At 39.6% G+C, this 22273-nt stretch overlaps 1 protein-coding gene and 1 long non-coding RNA gene across 8 annotated transcripts in view; one reads left to right on the forward strand and one right to left on the reverse strand.

The window, feature by feature from the left end:
* Window positions 1–823: 823 nt before the first annotated feature.
* GPAT3 (glycerol-3-phosphate acyltransferase 3) overlaps window positions 824–22273 on the reverse strand; it is a 54282-nt gene continuing 32832 nt past the window's right edge. For 4 of the 7 annotated variants that reach the window (XM_070262316.1, XM_005608661.4, XM_070262315.1 and 1 more), the window contains exons 4-13: window positions 18340–18610; window positions 15166–15240; window positions 14556–14645; window positions 12465–12558; window positions 9304–9419; window positions 8089–8144; window positions 7687–7772; window positions 7034–7162; window positions 5915–5994; window positions 824–2103 (exon numbers count right to left, since the gene is read on the reverse strand). In XM_070262316.1, the coding sequence (XP_070118417.1) occupies window positions 1992–2103; window positions 5915–5994; window positions 7034–7162; window positions 7687–7772; window positions 8089–8144; window positions 9304–9419; window positions 12465–12558; window positions 14556–14645; window positions 15166–15240; window positions 18340–18610 (1109 nt within the window). In that variant the 3' untranslated portion in view covers window positions 824–1991. The remainder of the gene's footprint in view (window positions 2104–5914; window positions 5995–7033; window positions 7163–7686; window positions 7773–8088; window positions 8145–9303; window positions 9420–12464; window positions 12559–14555; window positions 14646–15165; window positions 15241–18339; window positions 18611–22273) is intronic. The other 3 variants (XM_070262319.1, XM_070262318.1, XM_070262317.1) reach the window with 1 other exon arrangement.
* Window positions 2934–5861, forward strand: LOC138923450 (uncharacterized). Its single transcript, XR_011437060.1, has 2 exons — window positions 2934–3162; window positions 5629–5861. It is a non-coding gene; the product is annotated as an uncharacterized lncRNA (long non-coding RNA).

The following is a 22273-nucleotide window of genomic DNA, read 5'->3' on the forward strand; positions in this document are numbered from 1 at the left end:
CTTTCTAAAAACATGTTTTCAGGAACATGGCGCTTCTTCAAACAACTGGAAAACTAGTTGTGTAAGTCAAGGACCTACAAAAGTTTTGATTGAGACAGCGTTAGATTTTCTAGTGAATGAGTGATAGCGCGTTACTGCTTTCACGGTGCTCTAGGAAAGATACATTTTATCAGTGTCCAAACAAAACAGTTGTTGAGCTGTCTTTCAGTTTTCCTGAGGACTCCGCTAATTAAGAAAATGGATTTACTACTTCAAGCTATATCGAATGTGAAAAGTAAAAAAGGAATTCTTCTTTCTGAGAAAAAAATAAATAAGACGAAGAGTCACCCCAACATACATATTTGGATTTGCTGATTTTCAGTCAAGATCACCCCCAGTAGAGTTTTGGGGGCAAAACTTAAAGCAAGCACAAAGGGGGAAAGGATGAGGGTGAGAACAGAAGAGCAGCTGACCATGAGGGTAGGCTGTTTGCAAATTTTCCTTTGGGATCAAATTCATCGATAAGAAGAATATATACTGACGATGCTATGCCCCGCGTGTCTATAATTAAGAGAGAGTTGCCAGAGTTCACCTGCAAAGTAATGGAAGCCTGTGACTTTGCTCAAGGCAGAGTCCACAGGGTCAGAGTCCAGATAACTAGGCTAAAAAGAAGAAAAAACAAACCCAAACCAGTGGTTCACATTCTCACTTCCTAGATGTTCCAGTCCAATAAAATCTAACCATGTCATTGAAATGAAAAATAAAGAATCCCTGTTCATAATAAGAAAGAATTTAACTTAAAACCAGAGGAGGGCAGAGGTAAGGGAAAATAAGACAGCACACATTTAGAAATATAGAATTTATTTATATTCACTGCAAGACAGTTTCACATTCTGTACATGGGTACCAGAAGAGATATAACACTCAAACATTGCTTATGCTGCGTGAGTCGGGAAACACTCATTTTCCCCTTTAAAACATTTAAGGCTCAGTTCCCAAAAGGAAATTTTACCACTTATTTTTCTGCTGAAGAACTGGGAAGGTTCTGACATAAATCACAAATGGGTAGCGGGGGAGGGGCTATGCACACACTTCTCTCATTCACACTCGGGTGGGAGATACTCTGTGTGATTTTTGTTGCTGTTGTTAAAGGCTCCTCCTAATTGAAAATGTGTTTTGTTACAAAATCAAATCACTAGATGGAAGAGGCACTAGGTACAGATCTTTACAGCATACATCAAAGAAAACTAAAAACTTTATCACCAGTTGCTGGCTAAAAAGTGTTTATTTAAAACTTGCCTACATATAAATGTACACACACAGTAACCTGGACTCACTTTTCTTTGGTAAAGTTCACCGAATAGTATTTCCCTTCTAACACACTAGTAAAAAGTAATTACATTTGCTGTAGACTTTCAGATCAGGTGGTCACAAATTTGTCCTTTCTCCTAAATACCGTCCTCCACTTTTCTTTTCAACACAACCTTCCATTTGTGTTGGGTAGAACATAACCATGACAGCAACCTTGCACAGATGTGTGATCCCCCTGTTCAAGCGATTGAAGGGAGTGGGAGGGAAGGGAGTGAGAAAGCTAATCATAGCAGAAGAGTCTGGGGTATTTTTTGAGAATTGCCATGTCACCGAGTTCCAAACGCAATGAGTCCTAAATGTGTTTTAGAAGTACTTTCTCCTGAACAAATATTTCATTCAATCAATGATGACATAATCATTTTACCAAAGGCAGAATCCGTTTAAACTCAGTGAACTCCCTCATAATTCATGAGGCTAATGCTATAAGAACAACAACAAAAGCCAAAAGGGGCACTGGTGGGTTCTGCCTCTGGCGTAAAGAGGTAGAGACAATCATCCTGTAGAAAAGATTAACAATAAAAAAAAAAAAACAATAAAACAAAACAGCACCCCCTACCCTCTCCCACCCAACCTCGAAAAAAACCATAATCCATTTCTAAAGGCTAATTCTGGGAAGCCAAGTTTTGTCTCCAGGGTGGCATTCAGTTCGATTCGGAGTTGAGAGACCCGTTGCCCACGATCATCTTGCTGTAATTCTTCTGCTGCTCTTCCCGAAAGGCGTCCTTCACCTTTCCTCTCTTCAGCCCTCCATCCCTGGGAATAGAAAGGTGAACAAATAAAAGATACTCCCAGCAATGGTTTAAAAGGGTTACCTATCAATACGTGGTGTGTGGTGCCACGACACATAAGTGGCTGGTCAGCAGTGGGACAAAGACACTGGATTTGGAAGCAGAAAGACCCAGATTTCAGTCTCTGCTCTACCACTCATCAGATGTGTGCTACTTTGAAGAAGGAATAATCTCTCTCATGGTTGGTTAAAACAAAAAATAACATCTCCACTCAATTTCTTTTTAGAAGTTAGGGCTGCTGTATTCAGAATTTTAACTCTATATTAAACTAGGATTGTTTACCTATCTTTTTCCCCAAGGAAAGCAAAATACTAGTTTTTTCATCCAATTGACCTACGTCTTACTAGAAAGCCATATGGAAAATTTAAAATACACATACAAGAACTGGTGAGGGTACTGTATATAGGTGGGTAAATTCTTTAAAGATAAATGGGTTAACCATGATTCAAATCTAATCCTATGTCTAACAAATTGTATTTTTATTCAAAGCACTATATATTTCAAGTACTGATAAGCCTCAGTATTCCAAAACAGACTGAGAATAAAACAAACAACAAAATCAAATATTCCATTCAACCAGTAGTTGTGCTATGTAAGCAGCATTCCTTCATTCAGAGCTTGTGAATCTTTGAACTTTCTCTGGGGTGGTGAAAACACAGACCTGCCTGGGTTATAAGTACTCCGCATGCCTTTCCTTCTTTGGGCAACACAACGAAATAACAAAGTGGAACAGCTGGGAGGAGCCTGGACTAACAGGGGCCACTACTTCTCTCCTAATCTAATGTTTTCGATTTTAACTCCTGGGAGAGCACGGACTGAGAACTTGCTTACCATACAGTGCCTGTTTAATTTTAACCCAGTTAAGTACAAATGTTTACCAAGTGCTCTCTGATGATGATGAATGGATCATAGTTTAGCCAGTGAACTCAAGGCCATGAAGACAGAACTTGACCTACAAACATGCCAACCTGAGCCCACTGCAATGTTCTGGCCTCTGGAGTCAAATCTAAGACACGGCCCTCTGGTAAGTCCTCAACCTTAAAACAGACCTTGATCCACAAATCTTCCAGGGGGTCAACGACAGAAATTTCCATGAAACAAGGTTATAAATTATTGTTAGGTCTCCAGAAACGTCCACAAAAGCCTCCTTTATCCAAATGAGCTGCGTGTAACTATTCACAGCATTTACACGAATTCTGAAGAGTAAGAACGAAGGGAGGGAGGGAGAGACAGAGGAAAGGCCATTCCTCCTTTCCTGAGATACTGGCCAAAATTAAAAGTTAGTAATGTTTGCCCTTGAGCATCCTGACGTTATTTTTACACAACTCTCCTGCCCAAGCCCCTAGTAAACCTCACACTGCTCTAAGCACCCCAGCTGTGACTTGCCATCCCGAGAGATTTCAAAGTTTTACCCAATTCCCCTTTGCAACAGCAGCAGATCTTACTGCTTAGGACGGCAGCAGTCACATATAAAAGCCAGTTTAAGGTGATACAATTAAGTTCTCATTTAATCTAGGGAAAAAACCAATCTAGACGTTAATTTACACCCAACGGATGAATGACAAATACATCTGGAAAGACAGTGAGTCTATTTTCTTTTTAAAGCAGAGGTTAGGTAATTAAAAGCAATGATTTACTATAAAATTGCATCTGGCCTTGACAAAAGGAAATTGAAAAACTCTGGGGATCATTTCTGACAGATTTTGTTTAAGTCAGTCTGTGGGAGGCTGCCCTGTGGCTGACTCTCCTAGTCTGTTTTTATCTCTCAAAAGGCTTTCTTCCTTTCCTTGGTGTCTGAGGCTACGGATCCCAAGTTCCCAGCTTTTCATGATGGTCCAGGGCAGGAGCAGGGCTGGGATGTCAGGGAAGAGGGTGGGTAAGGAATAGAAAACAACGAACAAGGAGAGGAAGCCAGTTACACAAATGAACATGACCTCCAGGGCATTTCCAAACTAAGGCATTCTTAACCAGAACATTGGTAAGCCCATCATTTCATGGTATTACGATATCTGTCATTTAGTTTCACATATTCCAGCTTAGATAGTGAAATACAAATGTTAGTCGTAACCTATCAGAACCCTAGTCGTGACCTTAGGGCCAGTCAGTTGTCCTAAAACAAGAACTCATGCTCCAGGGGTGGTCAGCCAAGCATTTAATCTGAAGGCCATCCTCCAAAGGTGCCACTTCAGGCTTCAGCTGTCTTTATCGCCCATCAACTTCCCAAGCTTTGTTAATTAGCATAATGAATTTTAGAAATGGGGTCTCATTATAGAAATCAGTGGCTCATTAATTAGCATAATGGATGCCAGAAACAGGCTTTTCTGGTGAAATTAGTTGTATCCAAGATAGGCGAACAGATAAAATATTTTAGAGACATTCCCTACCCTTGCACTAAAGCATCCAAGAATCTAGTGAGCCCTTCTTCCAGAGGCTTAATGCCTGATCAGTCCCAGGTCCCTCTGAAGGTACAGATGTTCTTGGCAGCCTGGCTGACAGCCTGACTCAGTGAGCCAAGTCCTGCTCCTAGCACACTGCTACAACTGCCTCCCATGAACTTTTCATGTAAAGTGTTTTCAAAACACCAAAAATGGCGCACAGCAGGGACTTTATAGGACTTGAAGTATGGACTGTTTTATGCCACCTTGCTAACAGAATGACTACGTGTGTAAGAATTGAGTCTCCCATTATAATGTAGGTATAGTTAACCCTCACTGATACAGACTAAATGTTGGGGTCCCCCACAAAATTCATATACTGAAGCCCTGTCCCCCAATATGACGGTATTTGGAGATGAGGCCTTTGGGAGGGAATTAGCTTCACTTGAGGTCATGAGGGTGGGGCCCTCAAGATGGGATTAATGCCTTTATAAGAAAACATACCAGAGAGCTTGTATTCAAAAGAGATCACACAGCAAGAAGACGAAGGCTATTTGCAAGCCAAAAGGGAGAGAGAGCTCTCACCAGAAATGCACCATGCCGGCACCCTGATCTTGGACTTCCAGCCTTCAGAACTGTGAGAAATTACATTTCTGCTGTTTAAGCGCCCCAGTCTATGGTAGTTTCTTACAGAAGCCTAAGCAGACTAACACACACACCTACATTCAATCTTCCTTACACAAATAACCAAAAAACTAAAACCATAGTTATCTATAACTAAAATATTTTACTTACTTCCTTTCAAGTTTTTAAGTTTTCTTTAATATAGCTAGAGCTAGAGCTAAATACAAACGAGCCTATAAGTTGCCCCTTGCCTCCCAGGGTCCATTCCCTACCCCCAAATCCATTCTCATGTTCTTCTTCAGCAAAAGAACCCTAAATTTTAGCTAGACACATGGCCACTCAGAACAAACCCTACATTCCCCAGCCTCCTTTGCAGCTAGGTGTTATCATATGACTTGAGTTCTAGCCAATGGATGCAAGCAGAAATGGCAGGTCCAAATTCTAGTCTGTGTTCTTAAAGAGATGGGTGTGTTTTAATTCTTCCCTGCTAGTCATTTGCCGAACACAATGGGTGGAGCTGGAGCAGCCAGCTTGGACCATGAAGCAGAAGCACATCAAGGATGGGAGAACAATACAGAATGAGCTGTTACACCAGCTGGACTGCCTATGTTTAAGTGAGAGGGATAAAGTGCTATCTTATTGAAGCCATTGTTATTTGGAATAAACCACTGTCACTTTCAGCTAAACCTCCAGGTAACTAGCAGAATAAATGACATTATTAAAAGTGATTTTTTTTTTAATTAAAAGAAGTGATAATACTCCTGAAAAATTTCTTACCAGGGAAGCTCAGTCAGTCCTCCTTGGACAGCAATAGCAGACTTAACCCTATTAGCAAACTGGGCTGCATCTTCTCCCTCCTGGGGGGAAAATAATTACAAGCACACCCTGGTGACAGAGTTTTCAAATAATGTCTTAAAACATCTCATAATCATTTAGATTTGTTTTAAAATATAAGATTCACATTTTAGCTCAAATATGTTCTAGTTTCAGTCAGTCATGGTAAATATCATTTGTTCTATCAAGAAAATGCAGTACCGTATTGTTTAATTTTTTTTATCAAGTGTATATATTTACTGTGCTCTTTATTAGTCTTATAGGGGATTGGAATTGGCCACCCCAAAATGGGCCTCTTTGGTGTGAGGATTGTTTTGGGCTGGTTACTTTTAAAAACTGCAGACAGCAGATAAGCTCTGAAAAGTGGAATTTCACCCTTTGCAAGAGACATTTGCATTTGTAAGGGAAAGCTCCATATGTAAAGGTGTCTCCCTCTCTGTACCAAGAAGAAGGGGATGACCTTCTCTCTAAAAACTCTGATCAATGCAAAAGGCAAGAACTTAAATCTGCATAATAACCTAAGTCTTGTTTACTATACTTTTCTGGTAATCTCCATAACTGACTCCCCCCACCCCCAACATCCTCCTTTGTCTTTAGCTGAGGATGGTATTTAAGGTGAGAGCTTCTGCCATTTTGGCAAGTTGCTCAGTTTTCCTGAGTCATTCCCATGTATACATGTTGTAAAGCTTTGTTTGATTTTCCTGTTATTCTGTCTCCTGTCAATTTAATTCACAGCCTGGCCAGAAGGGCCTAGAGTGAGTAGAGGAAATGTCTTCCTCCCCAGTCTCATCCAAGTTACAACACTCCATAATATCTGTAGGTTCAATAAACCAATAGCAATTGTAAAAAATATTATGGAAAAGAGTCTCTGAATATAAAATGGTCTAATTGAAGAAAGCTAAATACATTTTTTTTTAAATGACTCATTTGCTGGGAAAATAGAAAGTCAGTCTAGCTCTAGCTGACAAGAGGGAGGGAGACACCCAGGTTTTCAGGAGAAGGTTGTCTCGCCTTCATCTTATTAGATAAAGCAGCAGAGACCAGCTGTTATGGAAGGAATACCTCTCTGGTCATGGGGGGCAGGTACCACACATCACAGACGATGGCCCAGCTGGTCATCACTCGAAGCAGGTAGCTCACCATGTTGTATTTACTACTGTTCCAAAATGCATCACCAAACTGAGGGTTATACTGAGAAAAAAGAAAAAAGCACATCCCAGTTATGAACTAAGTGGTGGCTTCTCTTGTCCATGCCAATGTTTTCAAAGCGGCAGGCCAAACAACTCTATCGGATTCCAAAAAAAAGAGAAGCTACTTCACTTCACGGAAATAATAAAAAAGTGACTGGGGACAGCTAACTCCTCTGACGAGAGCCCCAGAGTGCTACGACAGAGGGCTATTTACAGGACTCTTAAATAAGTCTCCCTCTTAACTGCAAGGCAGGTGGAAGTAGTAACAGTATCTGTTTTGCTTATGACTGTCCTCAGTACTCAGGCACTGGCCTGGCACACAGGCACCTAGGACACATCTATACGTATATCAACAGAGAGAGAGAAAAATGATCAAGTCAGTCCGGCAAATGTAAACAACTGGTGAATTGAGTAAAGAGTATGCAAATGCTCCTGATTCTTGCAAATTTTAAGTTTGATGTTATATCAAAATAAAGTTGCCAAGTCATGCCCTTTTTGGGGGAGGAGGGGGGATATCTGTTTTACCTTAATTGCAACTGGATGTATGGTTCCTCCAATTTCAAAGCTTCCCTTTTTAAACATCATGACTGAAGTGTTGTTGATGCAAGTTCCTGCAGGGGAACGGGGAGCAGGGGGAGTGGTCGCAAATATTTTTAAAAGCAGTCAGTTTTGAAACAAATTTTTAAAAGGAATTATTCTTATATAAAATAATTTTAAATATTCAAATCATATCTAAATCAAGATCAAAAAGGTCCCATGACTTCCATCAAATCTCAAAAGAAAGCAGGGAATTACCGGCTCAGAGAAGGCCATTCCATTCCTAAAGGACTGGACTACGAATGCCTGTCCTAGAACCACCCAATTCCTCATCCACAGTGGGTGCTTGTTGTTCCCAACCACAGCTTAGCAGGCAGTCTCCCTTCTTACCTTCAGGGAAGATTAATATGGGTAATTTTTTCCTATCAGCAATGTGTTCTTTTAGTCTGTGAAGAAAAACAAAGGCTCAAAATTCTACCTTTAAAAAGAGAGAGGTGGGTATCCTCTTTGGTATTCTTTATGCTTAACTAGAACGAATATATTGCAAAGCAAGAAGGAGAACAGACATAAGATATAAGTAAAGGAAATAAGCTCAAGTCGGTCCCTTTCTAAAAAACTCTAAAGATATCTGCACTATTTCAAGTTCTCTCATCTCAAAGTGAGTGATTTTCAGTGCCTTCTGCCTGCTCTGAAAAAAGAATGCTAGGCTGTCATGTGACCCGAGCTCTGGAGCCCCTGTATCATGAGCTCTGTGTCCTTCTCTGTGTACTTATATTTCCTCATCTGAAAAATGGGAATATTGATTGCTGGACCTGTCTGTCTTATGGCCAGTAGGTATAAAAAGACTCTTTAAATGAGTCAGGCTGAACGTTCCTGGGAAAGACGCATCCTAAAGCTGAGAATGACAGAAATTCTTCCAGCCTCAGGTCCTGTCCTCGCTGCAGCCAGCCTTAGATTCCCAACTGCAACTGCTCATCAGAAGGTGGTATGGCTGAGATGGGGAGATAACAGCCGCCAGAGTGTCCCATGGCTAAATAGTCTCAAAATGGGGAATAATTTTCCTAACCTTAAAGAGATTTCAACAAGTACTTTTCATTTAACTCTTAAGAGCGTGGCCCACTTCAGGTTTAGAGAAGCAATGACCAATAACGGCCTCAGGTAAAAAGCTGTTTCGCAGCAAAGGTTACTTGTAGCTTATCTCTACCCCAAGCCAGAGGTTCCTTCTCCCGTTCAGTAAAGAACACCAGCTCTGTCTGTCTCTAGGTAGATTCATTCAGCAAACACTTAGTCAACCATCTATTTATTCAGCAGTTACCAATTATTCAACTTGCAAGGCAGTAATTGTTAACTTTGAAAATTCAGTGGCTGGACTAAACCTAAGTCACAGCAATATAAACTTACGGGCCTTCTAACCTCATCATATATCCTACTATGACTACAGAATTAAAATTTTTAAAAATCTAGCCAAGATGTGATTCACCAGAAAAAGCCAACCACAAATAGAGTTTTATTAGTTTTAGTTTTAGTCCTCGGTACTGCTCTGCCTTCTTTGGCAGGAAGGCCAAGATGTATCAGATTTGATGCCACCCCAATGTCACTGCTTACCTCTTAGTAACCAGGTGCCGATCTTTCATTTCTGAGCGTTCAAACCACACATGTGGACATGCCTTGACTATAGCTCTCTGAATAATTCCCATCAATCCACCTTGAACCTGGCCGACCTGGAAGGACCATGAGCAAAAGAAAGAAATGTAAAGGCACAGCTGGCCAAAGAAAGCCTTTTTTTTTTAAGTGCTAGTAAGTTCCTCTTCCCCGCTCAGAGAAAAGACTGGCATTCTTCTACTGACTGAAGTCTATTTAAAGGACATGAATAGCCAAACATAAGCAAAAAGTGTCCTCTGGCACCTTTGAATTTTAAGCTATGTTGCTACACTAGCTATTCTCTACCCATAAAAGGTAGAGGTCTTTCAACTCAGTCAAGAGAAGAGAAATGCACATTAAAACTACGCTGAAATACCATTACTCACCCATCAGACTGACAAAGATTCAAAAGCTTCACAATGCACTCTGAGCCAAGGCTACAGGAAACAGGCATTCTCATACATTGCTTGGGATGGGGGAGACTATAACAGCTGAGGAAGGAAATCAGGCAATATCTATCAAAACTACACACACATTTATCCTTCAACTCAGTAATTCCACTTCTAGGAATTTACCCTGAAGATATACCTCCAATGAAATGAAAATACATGTGCACAAGGTTTTAATTGTGGCATTACTTGTAGTTGTGAGATATTGGAAACTACCTAAATGTCCAAACATAAGAAATTAGACAAATAAACTATGATACATAAACACAATGGGAGTACTATGCAGCTGGGAAAAGAATAAGGTTGATCTCTATCACTGATAAGGAGTGATTTCCAGGAGATACTGTTAAGTGAAAAAAGTGAATTGCAAAAGAACAAATATAATATCCCACCTTTTGTGTAAGACAGAAGGGGAAATATACACATATATTTGTTTATTGCTACAAAAAGAAAGGATAACCAAAACCAATGAAGTTGGAAAGCTACAAGGGTACAAGGGAATAGGGTAGAATGGACATGGGAGGGAGTGACACTTCTACAAGTATACTTTTTTTGTTTAGTTTTGACATTTGGAAGCATATTAATATCCTACATATTTAAAAAATAAATCAACAAAGACGGGACCAGCAAACTGAAACAAATGAACCCATCTGTATTTCAAATGAATAAAAGAAAGACACTAAAGGAAGTGGGGGAAAAAATCCAAGAAATTTACAAAGACAGTATTTGACTACACACCCGCCATCTTGGGTGGGGTACCAAGAAGGACTGCAAAATACACTGAATTCTCTTTACAACATCTGTTTTTTTGTAGTGAAACAGGTGAAGCAATTCTAAAACAATTTTAAGTATAGTATAGAATTGAGAAAATGAGTAAATATGTTGATATTGTTGGGAAATGAGGTTTTTACTGTGAAAAAAGGAGATGCTTAAATCCAAGTGGCTTTAGCTTTCTTCACTCCACCCACTGGAAAGTAGGCAGGTACTGTGCTTTTCTAAACCTTGGCTAATACTGTAATTGCAGTTATAGATGATCCTAAAGCATGGAAAATGCCAACAAAATTCTGAGGCCCTGAGTCACAAATGAGTTATACTCAACTCTTTGTTGATCAGTACACAGAAGGAATATGGTCTTAGAAACACAAAATCATGATTAGGCAAGTTGGTTAGCATGCCTGAACCTCTGCTTTCTCATCTACAACAAAATTTCAGCCCTGAACTCATTGGATCACAGGGAAGGTCAAATATAAAGGATGTGAAAGTGCTTGTCCACATAAAAGCAGGAAATTATCATATACACCCAGAACTGTGCTGGGGATCTATCCAGAATTGTTAATGTCAAGATCCTTGGATGGGCTTTCCAGGGATCCATAAGCATCTTGAAATTATACACAAAATTGTGTTTGTATGATGCACGTTTGTTGTTGTTTCCAAAAAAAAAAAAGGGTACACAACTATAAACTGATTCCTAACCTAAAAAAGGTTAAGAACTACCAATTCCCATAAGTCTTTTCGGAGAGGTGGTTAAAGCTTCCTTAGATTCAGAAAGAGCTCCACAGCTTAGAGAAAACTTAACAATATGTTAAGATGTGGTTGCCCAGGAGTTATATATCTGAACTTATATTTTAGACAGATTAGATCTCTGGCAATGAGTTAGGAGTCTTTACAAAGGCCTTCAAAACCCCCTCAATGATGGTAAAACCCAGGAAGAGTCCCATACTGGTACATGTGTCTGCACACCCCACTCTCCTACACTTCATCAATAATGGCTCCCTTCAAAGGCCTGCCCAGAAAAGCACACCTGACCCTGACTGTCAGTCACGGCAGCTGACAGTGAAATAAAATCCATCTTCTCTCTCTGAAACCCCAGCCACCACCATAAGATATGAAAAGAAGATCCCCCAGGACTCCTTTCCCTCATTCTATTCCACACACCACCTTAGGTCCTATTTACCACCATGTAGGAAAGGACATCTTTGATTATCCTCCAAAATTTACTTGACATACATAAAGGAGATGCAAGAAATCTTGCCCAGTTCTTAGGGGCGATAGAAAACAGAGATCTGAAAATATGTCAGAATGGGGTTCATCCCACCATAAGGTCTTTTGAGGTGTTTGATTTTACAGTGGGCTTTGTGGTTTGTTGTTGGGTTTTCCTTTCCTTTCTTCACTTTTCTTTTGGGGCTGTAGGCAAAAACTGAGACAGCTGATGTGGTATAAATACTTGCCTTTCTTGGTTGATCTTCATCAAAGAGCCAGATTTTTTTTAATTGCATACAACTTGCTGAAGGAAGACAGAACTAACTGCCTGGGAAGGGATTTGTGCAGCTCGAAGGAGGAAGACTTTAATGTCTCAAAGTGTTGTTAAACGTTGCGCTCTAAAAGGGATTTTAGAAGCAAGGTGGAAGCAACTTTATAAAGTCCTGTCCAGTTCCATACGTCTACATCTCGTAAGCTAGTATTTTTACCACTCTAAATAGAATGGCTATGGCCTTTCTTTTTCTTGCACTATCTATTCCTCATGTAAATATATTACATAACTCACACAGCTACAGTAGGATAACCCAGTCACTTTCTAATACAAAACTCACTTTATAATTTGTGCCAAAATAAATTAAAAGTCTGTGCAATCCACAAAACATGCAACTACTTGAAATCTCAGTGAGTTGCTCTTACCATGGCATAGCATCCATCCGTTGTCAAGATAAAAACATCTATCGGGGAGGTGTGATTGGCAACACAAATGCCTCCCTTCTGGGGTCTGTACTGCCTGCAATTGCAAAGAATGGTAAATGCCAAACCTTGAAAAACGGCCACTAATTTGCAGAATAGCATGTAGACATTCATCCTGTAAGTTTTGAGGGGCTCGCCTGGTGGCGTAGCAGTTAGGTTCACATGCTCCACTTCAGTGGCCAGGGTTTTGCCGATTTGATTCCCAGGTGCAGACCTATGCACCGCTCGTCAAGCTGTGCTGGGGCAGGCGTCCCACGTATAAAAAGTAGAGGAAGATGGGCACAGATGTTAGCTTACAGCCAATCTTCCTCAGCACAAAGAGGAGGATTGGTGGGGGACGTTAGCTCAGGGCTAATCTTCCTCAAAAAAAAATAAGATAAAATAAAGTTTCAAAGTACGCAGGCCCATCTTAAAAAGGTTATCTCTAGGCAGTATGATGGAAGTAGGAGAAGGGTACAGGAGAAGGAACGAGGACTTTCCCTTTACATATATTTATGTTGTTTTTTTGTAATGATCATATTTTCCTTTTATGATGAAAAGACAATTTTAAAATACTATACTGAATTACAAAGATCCCTAACTTTAATTAATAAATTTTGTGATATGTAAGTTTCACCTATTTTATCATAAGTATTTTCATATTATTTCAATCTTCATAAGCGTCACTTTTAAGGGCTTCATGGTGATCGACAGAGTAAATGTACTATAGTTTCTTCCCTCCTATCCCCCTAAAGCAGAGGTTGGCAAATTTTTCCAGTCATAGACCAGATAGTAAATACTAGGCTTTACAAGCCAGCCAACCCTTATCAAAACTATTGGACTCTGCTGTACTCTGCTATTTGGGTACAAAGGCAGCCACAAACAATATGTAAATGAATGAAAGTGGCTTTGTTCCAATAAAACTCTATTTACAATAAACAGATGGCAGGATACCATTGGCCTCTAGGCCCATAGTTTAGTTTGCTGACCTCTGACCTAGAGGTTCAACCAGTATTTGACACTATGGAAGCAAAGTAGTTCTGTTTGGGCCTATCCAGAGCAGAGAGAGAATCAAATGCATAACAACTTTAGCGCATTTTCCTTAAAACTGGAAAAATTCTATACGAAGTCATTAACTCCTCTCTATGTCATGAAGCACCTTTTCTATAGAAGGTATCTCCTCTGATCACACTTCCAGCAAAGCATTTTCTTCTACCCCTCACCCCAAAACTCACAGCCCAATCACAAAATCATATAATTTTAGAAATGTAGGAGGCCTTTTATGTTGGTAACATATGGTAAAGCCATATGACAAAATGTTTCCCTTCTAGAAATGAGACAGAAAGATCCAGTCAGTAAAAAAGAGAAGCTTGTCCTAGAAGTTTTAAAACAATGTGTTAAATGTTAAAAAAAAAAAAAAAAAAAAATTGGGTTAAAAGAAAAATAATTCAAAACAACCAAAATTACTCTCACTCAGCTAATACCTTCACTGGGCTACCTTTATGCTCTGCGATCAGTGTTGAGGGAAGCCGAAAGCAGTGCTCTGTTTCAAGGTTCAGCTATGGAATTTTAGAAGTGGCAGGATTGAGACTAGAAACCAGGCCTCCGGGCTCCCAGGCTAGTCCTCCTTCCACCACACTACCGGCCTGTCAGCTTCTCCATCTTCTCAGTCAGCCAGACCCAGCTCAAACCCTGACCCTGCCACTTCCTAGCTATGTGACCCCAGATAACCAATCCCAGAGCTTCCATCGCTTCACCCATAAAATGGGATAACAGCACCCGCCTCATAGGGATGACCAGGAGAAGCACAGGCCTGGCGTGCACACCATCGATGCCAATGCTGAAGCATCGTTACAGATTTGTTACTGCGAACAGATTGCTTTTTGAAAGCGTTTTTGTGCATTGTTACGTCTGTGACACTCTAACCGGCAGGGATGAACCCACTAGAAGTACTCTTACCTCACCTGCTTCCTCCCACCCACCTGCAAGGCTCTCCTGTCAATCACATGCTGGATTTACCTAGAGAAAGGCAGGCACAAGCCAGCAGACACTCACTTGTTATGATAATGAATGGTACCGGAGAGGGATCGCACACAGATCCGGCAGCAAGTCAGGTGGACCAGTTCACTCAGCCAGCTTTTGAGGCTGAAGAAAAGAGAAATCACTTTATTGTGCAGTTCTGGGCACTCCTAAGAAAAATGACAATGAAAGCTTCAATGTGCCCCTTCACAGCAGCATACTGTGTTCCGAAACACAAGCCCAGCTCAATTCTTATAGTCTCACTGAGGCATTTAGGACAAAACTCTAGTGGAAAATAGCTCCCATCCTATTAGATCATCACGATAAATTTCTGACCAAAATAAGCTGAAGCTTCTTTGGTCTCAGCCTTATGAGCTTGACAACTATAGGACTCCTGCCTTCCTTGAGTTCCTCCATCCATTTTCTTTCTCCTCTTCATTTCCTCCTTGAAAAAAACAACTTCTTACAATTTATATGAAAGTATGATAGAAAATCAAACATGAATATGAAATAAGCAGGACCTTAGTAAGTGTGTTGAGGCCATAAATTGGTGCAATACACAGGAATCAAACAAACATTCTCTCTGTGGACACAGCTAAGGAGAGGGACCATGTTATTTACATCTGGGTGGAAGGAAACCGCTCACCTGCTGTCCGGCAGCTGCCCGACCAGTGTAGTTCCCATAACCAACAAACTGATGCCAATGAAAGCCAAAGTAACCCTGACAAAGAAAAGAAAAGGTAATGCAAAAGTCAGTTAAATAATAGGGGAAAAGGGAAAGAATCTAAAAGTTCATAAATAATGAAATTATAAATAAGGTATGGAGCATCCATGCCATGGAATATGATGCGGCCATTTAAAAGAATGGGTAAATCTATAGATTCTGACATGGAAGAATAGTCCTTGGTACATTTTGAGGGGGGCAAAAAGCAAGTATGTTTCAAAATACTATATAAGTATGATACCATGTTCACAATAACAGCAAGCACATAACTAGTCTATAGACGCACAGAGAAGGCCTGGAAATCTGTTCACAAAACTGCCAAGTTCAATCTATGAAATTATCAAAGGGTTAAGTGGGCTAGTGAGTGAAAGGAATAAATTAAAAGTTTTGCCCTGGGGCCGCCCGGTGGCACAGTGGTTAAGTTCGCACGTTCCGCTTCTCAGTGGCCCAGGGTTCGCTGGTTCAGATCCTGGGTGTGGACATGGCACCGCTTGGCAAGCCATGCTGTGGTAGGCATCCCACATATAAAGTAGAGGAAGATGGGCATGGGTGTTAGCTCAGGGTCAGGCTTCCTCAGCAAAAAGAGGAGGATTGGCAGCAGATGTTAGCTCAGGGCTAATCTTCCTCAAAAAGAAAAAAAAGTCTTGCCCTTCTGCTTTTCTGAATTATTTTAATTTTTTTTAAATGCATACATATTAGCTTCTTGCATAATATATGAAAAAAGCTTTATATTGTATAAAGGAGTCATTTCAGGTTGAAAGTACTTATTTTGTTCAAGATGCTTTGGTGTGGCGTGGTATGGTTGTAAAAGGACATATCTTGCAAAGGTCTGAAAATAACCTGTTTTTCTGTGTTTTTTAATCATGGAGGTACAAAAGGGTATAGTTCAAATTTTTCTCAAAGGAATTTAAAATTTATAGCAAATGGCAAGAAAGTTAAAGACTCTTTCATAATAAGAACACATCATATTTCCAGGTAGGAATCCTCTAATGCAAATCTAACTGGTGTCCCTTTGTATGTTCAAGATAACTCAGAAGTTAGCAAACACGGTGACTGCCAACACCTCTAATCTCCATATACATGCTTTCTCATTTTTGAAAAGTACTTTTCATATACATTCCAATCACTCCAAAAAGAAAATAGTCATTTTCAGAAATGTAAAAAGAATTACTCAAAAAGAAAAAGCTGAGATTTAAAATCTTTCAGGGGCTGGCCCCGTGGCCGAGTGGTTAAGTTCGCATGCTTCGCTGCAGGCGGCCCAGTGTTTCGTTGGTTCGTATCCTGGGCGCGGACATGGCACTGCTCATCAGGCCACACTGAGGCGGCATCCCACATGCCACAACTAGAAGGACCTACAACGAATATACAACTATGTACTAGGGGCTTTGGGGAGAAAAAAGGAAAAAAAAATAAAAAATAAAATCTTTCAAAATAAACAGGGCTTCCTTATAAACACCTCGGTAAGGTATTAAACCTTGTTAACGTTTTGGTTTAACACTTTTGACACAGCAATTTGAAGATCACATTCAGTTTTCTTTAGATGCCATATTTTCACGTCAGTCTCTGATGCAATAACTAAATCATTGTGTAATTTCATCCATCAATTATGCAAAAGCTTAAAATAACGTTTTGCCCTCTTGCCCTTGTGAGAATCACTTGTTCTTACACATTAAATCAGAAAAGGTTACATTTTAACATGTTTAACATTTGGGTTTAAAACTATGGAAAATTCTTATTTGATAGGCCAAAAAATTCTGTTTCCCAGATTAAGTGAGCCAAGATAAGAGTTCGCATGGATGATACAAGTTTTCAGCCACAAACTTTTTTTTAAGAGCTTTACTGAGATATAATTCACATATCACACAATTCACCCATTTGAAGTATACAATTCACTGGCTCTGGGGATATACACAGAGTTGTGCAACCACCAACACAGTCAATTTTAGCACAATCTGTTTTTTAAATGTTCATTTTATAGCAACTGCTTCCTTTAAAAAGCATTTACAAAGCAAGCTTTTCACACGGAAGGGTATGAACTAAGAGAAGGAGTCTCAATTCTGCCTTTTCTTCTCATTCTTGGGCACTTTCACTACTGGAGGATCTTAAATCTGTTGTTTCTTTGCAAGAATCTTTTATGTCACTTACCTATTTCGTGAACTTTAGTTTAAACTAGATAATACAGTCATAACACCATTTGCTGGGCACCCACAGCAGGTGAAAGCTAACCAACAAATGAGGGCGTTGCAAGTATTCCGTGTCGTAAAATCCTCACTCTCCAGCAGGTTGCCTTGGATTCAGTGGCTGACCCATGGACCGAGTGAAGATGTGAGAGCTAATCTGTACACTCAACTTTAGGAAAGTTTCATTTATTTTTAAGAATAAAAACAGAATAAATGGAAGCTGTAATTATAAATTGACTAGAAACTTCTATAAATAGAAGTTTAAATACTTTCTTCCTGCACATCAATGGATGGATAGTCTTGTGCATCCTCAGAGTATACGAACCCCACTTTGGGAACACTGGCTTAAGATTCAGACAAAAGTGTATGTGAAACCCTGAATTTCACTTTGTTGTCACAGCTGAAATGATCCCAAAAGACATACCATGCCCCAACATCTAGACGCTGGCAACGTGAGCTCAAGAAAACAGAAAGAAAACAGAAATCTGCCTTTGCGTACACTTGAGCAATCTCTTCCCGTGTAATATATCCTGTGCAGCAGCTCTGAACTGCTACTGACCAGCAAGGACAGGCAGTTATAGCTTGACTGACACACAGGTGAAAGCGAAACTGTAAATTCTCTCTCTCCTCCTTTTTCCTAACTTCCCTTTTGTATCCATCCTCAAATTATCTATGACTGAAAGAGCAACGTGGATCCAGATGGATATCTATTGGATTCTGAATACATACCTTCATTTGGGAAAAAAATGTGAGAACAGATACTTACTATGTTCCTGTGGAGGTCACATTTGGTGGTGTTATCCAAGTGGCAAGGGATAGGATTAGTACCATAGCACTCTCATGTGGCCATTACGTACATGACTAAAAAAGGAAGCTGAACCAATTACACCATCAAATTACCAGGCAGGAGACGTACCTCAGAGGTAGGAGGACACAGTAGCGTACTATGACGCCCAGCACCCACACCATGGTGAGCCGCAGACTGATGTACTGGAAATTTATATTGGTCCTTGTGAGGAGATTCCATGACACTAGCTCCTCTGAGGAGAACCTCTGGGTCACTTCATCTTCCACAATGGCTTCCAATCCCTTCTTGGAGAAATAAAACACGTCAGACAGCTCAAAGTCCCTTCCTCGCAGACCAGAGAGCCCTTTCTCCATGGGTGACTCATCTCTTTGGATAATACCTTAAAAGAAAGCATCAGGACATGAGAAAACGCCATAGGACAGAAGAACAACTGAGCAAAGGGGCAACTTTGTGAAGAAGACAAGCAAATAAATTTCATGGGCAACATGGAGCAGATTTCAGAAATAAAAGATAAGCAATTGCAGTGGGAAAAGACGTGACACCACTGAGTTTGCATGAAATGGCCTCCACCCAATGATTTTAATTCATTTCGGAGGAATTTAGCTCCTCAGTAACCCTCTTGCTTGCATTGCCTCACAACACACCATTAGCAAAGGAACACACAGAAACAAACTCTCCCTAAGTATAGATCTAGACTGTGCACAAATAAAGATTTCTGTTCTACCCTTATAAAAACCATAAAGTCAAAAAGCAAGCAAAATGGCAGAAGATATTTACCACAAATGGCAAAAAGTTGATTTTTTAATATGTGAAAATTAACTAATAAAAAACACAGGCTCCTGCAGAAAAGTAAGCAAAGTTCATGAACTGAATTCATAGAAGCAACATAGTTAATAAATATATCAAAACCTTTTTACTAGTAATCAAGGAAATGTGAATTAGACAAAGATTGGCCTGTTTACGTGATCAAATCAGCGACTGTTTTGTTTAATGATAAAGTTCAGTGATAGAAATAATACAGGGACTCTCACGCTCAACTTGTATGAGTGTGGAACAGGCAGAAACTCTGTCAAAACAGGTTTGGCATGCAGAGACTAAAAATAGTTTTGCTGATGATTCAATAATTCCAGTTCTAGGAATCTGTCATAAGAAAATAATCAGAAATGTAGGAAAGTGTTCACTATAACATTTTCCATTATAATCGATCCAGGTAATGAGATACAAGGCACTCATTAATAAATATTCTTTTTTTTTTAAGATTTTATTTTTTTTCCTTTTTCTCCCCAAAGCCCCCCGGTACATAGTTGTATATTCTTCATTGTGGGTCCTTCTAGTTGTGGCATGTGGGACGCTGCCTCAGCGTGGTTTGATGAGCAGTGCCATCTCCGCGCCCAGGATTCGAACCAACGAAACACTGGGCCACCTGCAGCGGAGCATGTGACTTAACCACTCGGCCACGGGGCCAGCCCCTAAATACTCTAATGTTAAGGGAAAAAAAAGCAGGATCTAAAACTATAGTTTAATCCAACTCTATGAGATATATATATATATATATATACGCATAGGACAAACGTCAAGAAGAAACATTTACTGGTTATCTCTGGGCAAAAGGATTCGATTTTCCTCTTTATACTGTTATTGTATTTTCCACAAAGAAAATAATTCAAAGATCTTTAAAGTAGAATAAATTTTTATAAATTGAAAAATGACTACTGTCACCCAGCTCTAACTACTAAAAAAGAATAATAAATGAGAAGATCTTCCAAGAATAAAGAGTAGCTATATACACAGTGATATGACTATTCTCCTGTCCTTCTGGGGTGCATCACAAAGGAATTTACTGCCTACATTAGAAAAGGCTTTTCTTTTGAGGTGGAGATTAAGATGTTAAATTCCCCCGAAAGAAGCTCTTTGATTTTCTCACTTTCCAGTTTACTAGGAAATCAATGAGGAAAGCGGAGAGTGCTATATTATCTATCCTCTGGAGAACTTGTGTGTACACCCACAGAAGGATCTGGAACATATCAGTTTTTTGCAGGAATGTCAGCATAATACACTAAAGTAGAAAGTGAAGAGGACCTGGAGTCCAAGGCCAAGTTCTGTTTAAGACAACCTCAGCTCTATGACTGTGGGTAATAGAGAAGTCATCTAACTTGGTGTCCTCCTTTATGAAATGGGGGTGGAGGTAGGGGGTTGGGGGGCAGAGTTAGTTTCCTAAGGCTAAAGTTTTCTGATTTCAGTTTTGGGGGGTTTTTTGGTGGTGTTTGTTTTTTTTCACATGCGAAGTTACTACCTAATCACCTTGAGAATTAGAGCAATAAAGTAAATTCTTGAAGGAGCGTTAGATTATCTTTTTCAGTAGTCATGTCTAAGTGGTTTCACCTTTCTTCACCATCTCTGTGGAGGGTTTAATTAGCATCAGAGGATGCACCAAGATGGGGTCCCCACTGCATTACCCTCCGGCTCTGTAGGCACTGCAATGCCACTCAGAGCAGATTACTCAACCCAGGCCCTGGGCAATATCTAGCAGGGCAAGAGTTTCATTATTTTTCAAGACGCAGGGCTTTTTTAAGTCTGGAAGAGGAGGAAAGAACAAGTTATTCAGCAAATCTTTGAATGAAACACCGTGGAGACAGTGGACAGCCCTTCTAAAAGTAACCTTTTGCAGAGATCCCAAAGATAAGAAAGCAAGTTCAAGCTGCCTCATATTATTTAAGTAAGCCAGGAGAGAAGAGATCTGTGAACAGAAGCCAGCCCCCCAGCCCCTACACACTTGATGTGCAAGTTTCTCTGCCCCCTGACCTATTTTATTCTGTGTAACTCAAGTAATATATAACTCAATTTTATATTTTTCTTAAGCCTCTTTCAAAAGTACGTGGGTAAGTGCAATGCATCTAATTGATAAAGGGTCAATTTCAAGAATACATTAAGACACACAAAAAATGAATAGGAAAGAGTCAAAGAAGCCAGTAAAATATTTGGATAAGAATATGGCAAGCAATTCATAAAAAGAGTAAGACTTAACGACTAAACATTTAAAAGATGTTCAGCTTCACAATAATCAGAGGAATGCAAACTAAAACCACAAGATACTATTTCATACCCACGAAGACTGATAAAAATATTAAATCGAATAATTTCAATTGTTGGTGAAGATGTGGGACAATAGGAATGTAACCAGTACAACCACACTGGAAAAAACTTGGCACTGTCTGGTAAATTTAAATATATTCATAGCCCAAGACCCAGCGATCCCACTCCCAGGTATACTTTAGGAAGATTTTTGTTTAATAATTTCAAATATACAGAAAAGATGCAACCATAGTTCACTTCACCCAGATTTACTAACTGCCAACATTTTGACAAATTTGCTTTATTGTTTTATCTTTATATGTATAAAAAGATTTTTTTTGAGTCAGTTGAGAATAAGTTACAGATATCATACCCTTTACCCTCCAATATTTCAGCATTGATTTCCTTAGAACATGGAGCTTCACTTAATTAACCACAGAACAATTACCAAAATCAGGAATATGTCAGTAATTGACATTACTGCAACAGCAGTATATAATCTACAGAACTTATTCAAATTTTGACAATTATCTCAATAATATCCTTCACAGCATTTATTTCTGGTCCCTGAATCAAACCAGGATGATTCACTACATTTACAGGTCAAGTCTCTTTAGTCTCCCTTAATATGGAAAGGTTCCTCAGTCTTGCTTTGTTTTTCAAGAAAACAAGATATTGACTTTTTTTAAGAGCACAAGCCATTTATTTTGTAGAATGTCTTTTGATTTGGGTTAGTCTGATGTCTCTTCACAATCAGAGGAGGCTGTACACTTTTGGCAAGAATTCTATGTAAGTGATGTTGTATCCTTCTCAGTGCATCATATCAGGAGGCACGTGATATCAATCAGTCCCATGATTGATAATGTTTAACTTTGATCATTTGGTTTAAGGTAGTTAGTGTTTACCAGTTTCTCCACTATAAAGTTATGGTTTTTCTCTTTTTGATTAATAAGTAGATACTTATTGCCTA

Source organism: Equus caballus, chromosome 3 (genome assembly GCF_041296265.1).
Source record: "Equus caballus isolate H_3958 breed thoroughbred chromosome 3, TB-T2T, whole genome shotgun sequence".
NCBI lineage: Eukaryota > Metazoa > Chordata > Mammalia > Perissodactyla > Equidae > Equus > Equus caballus.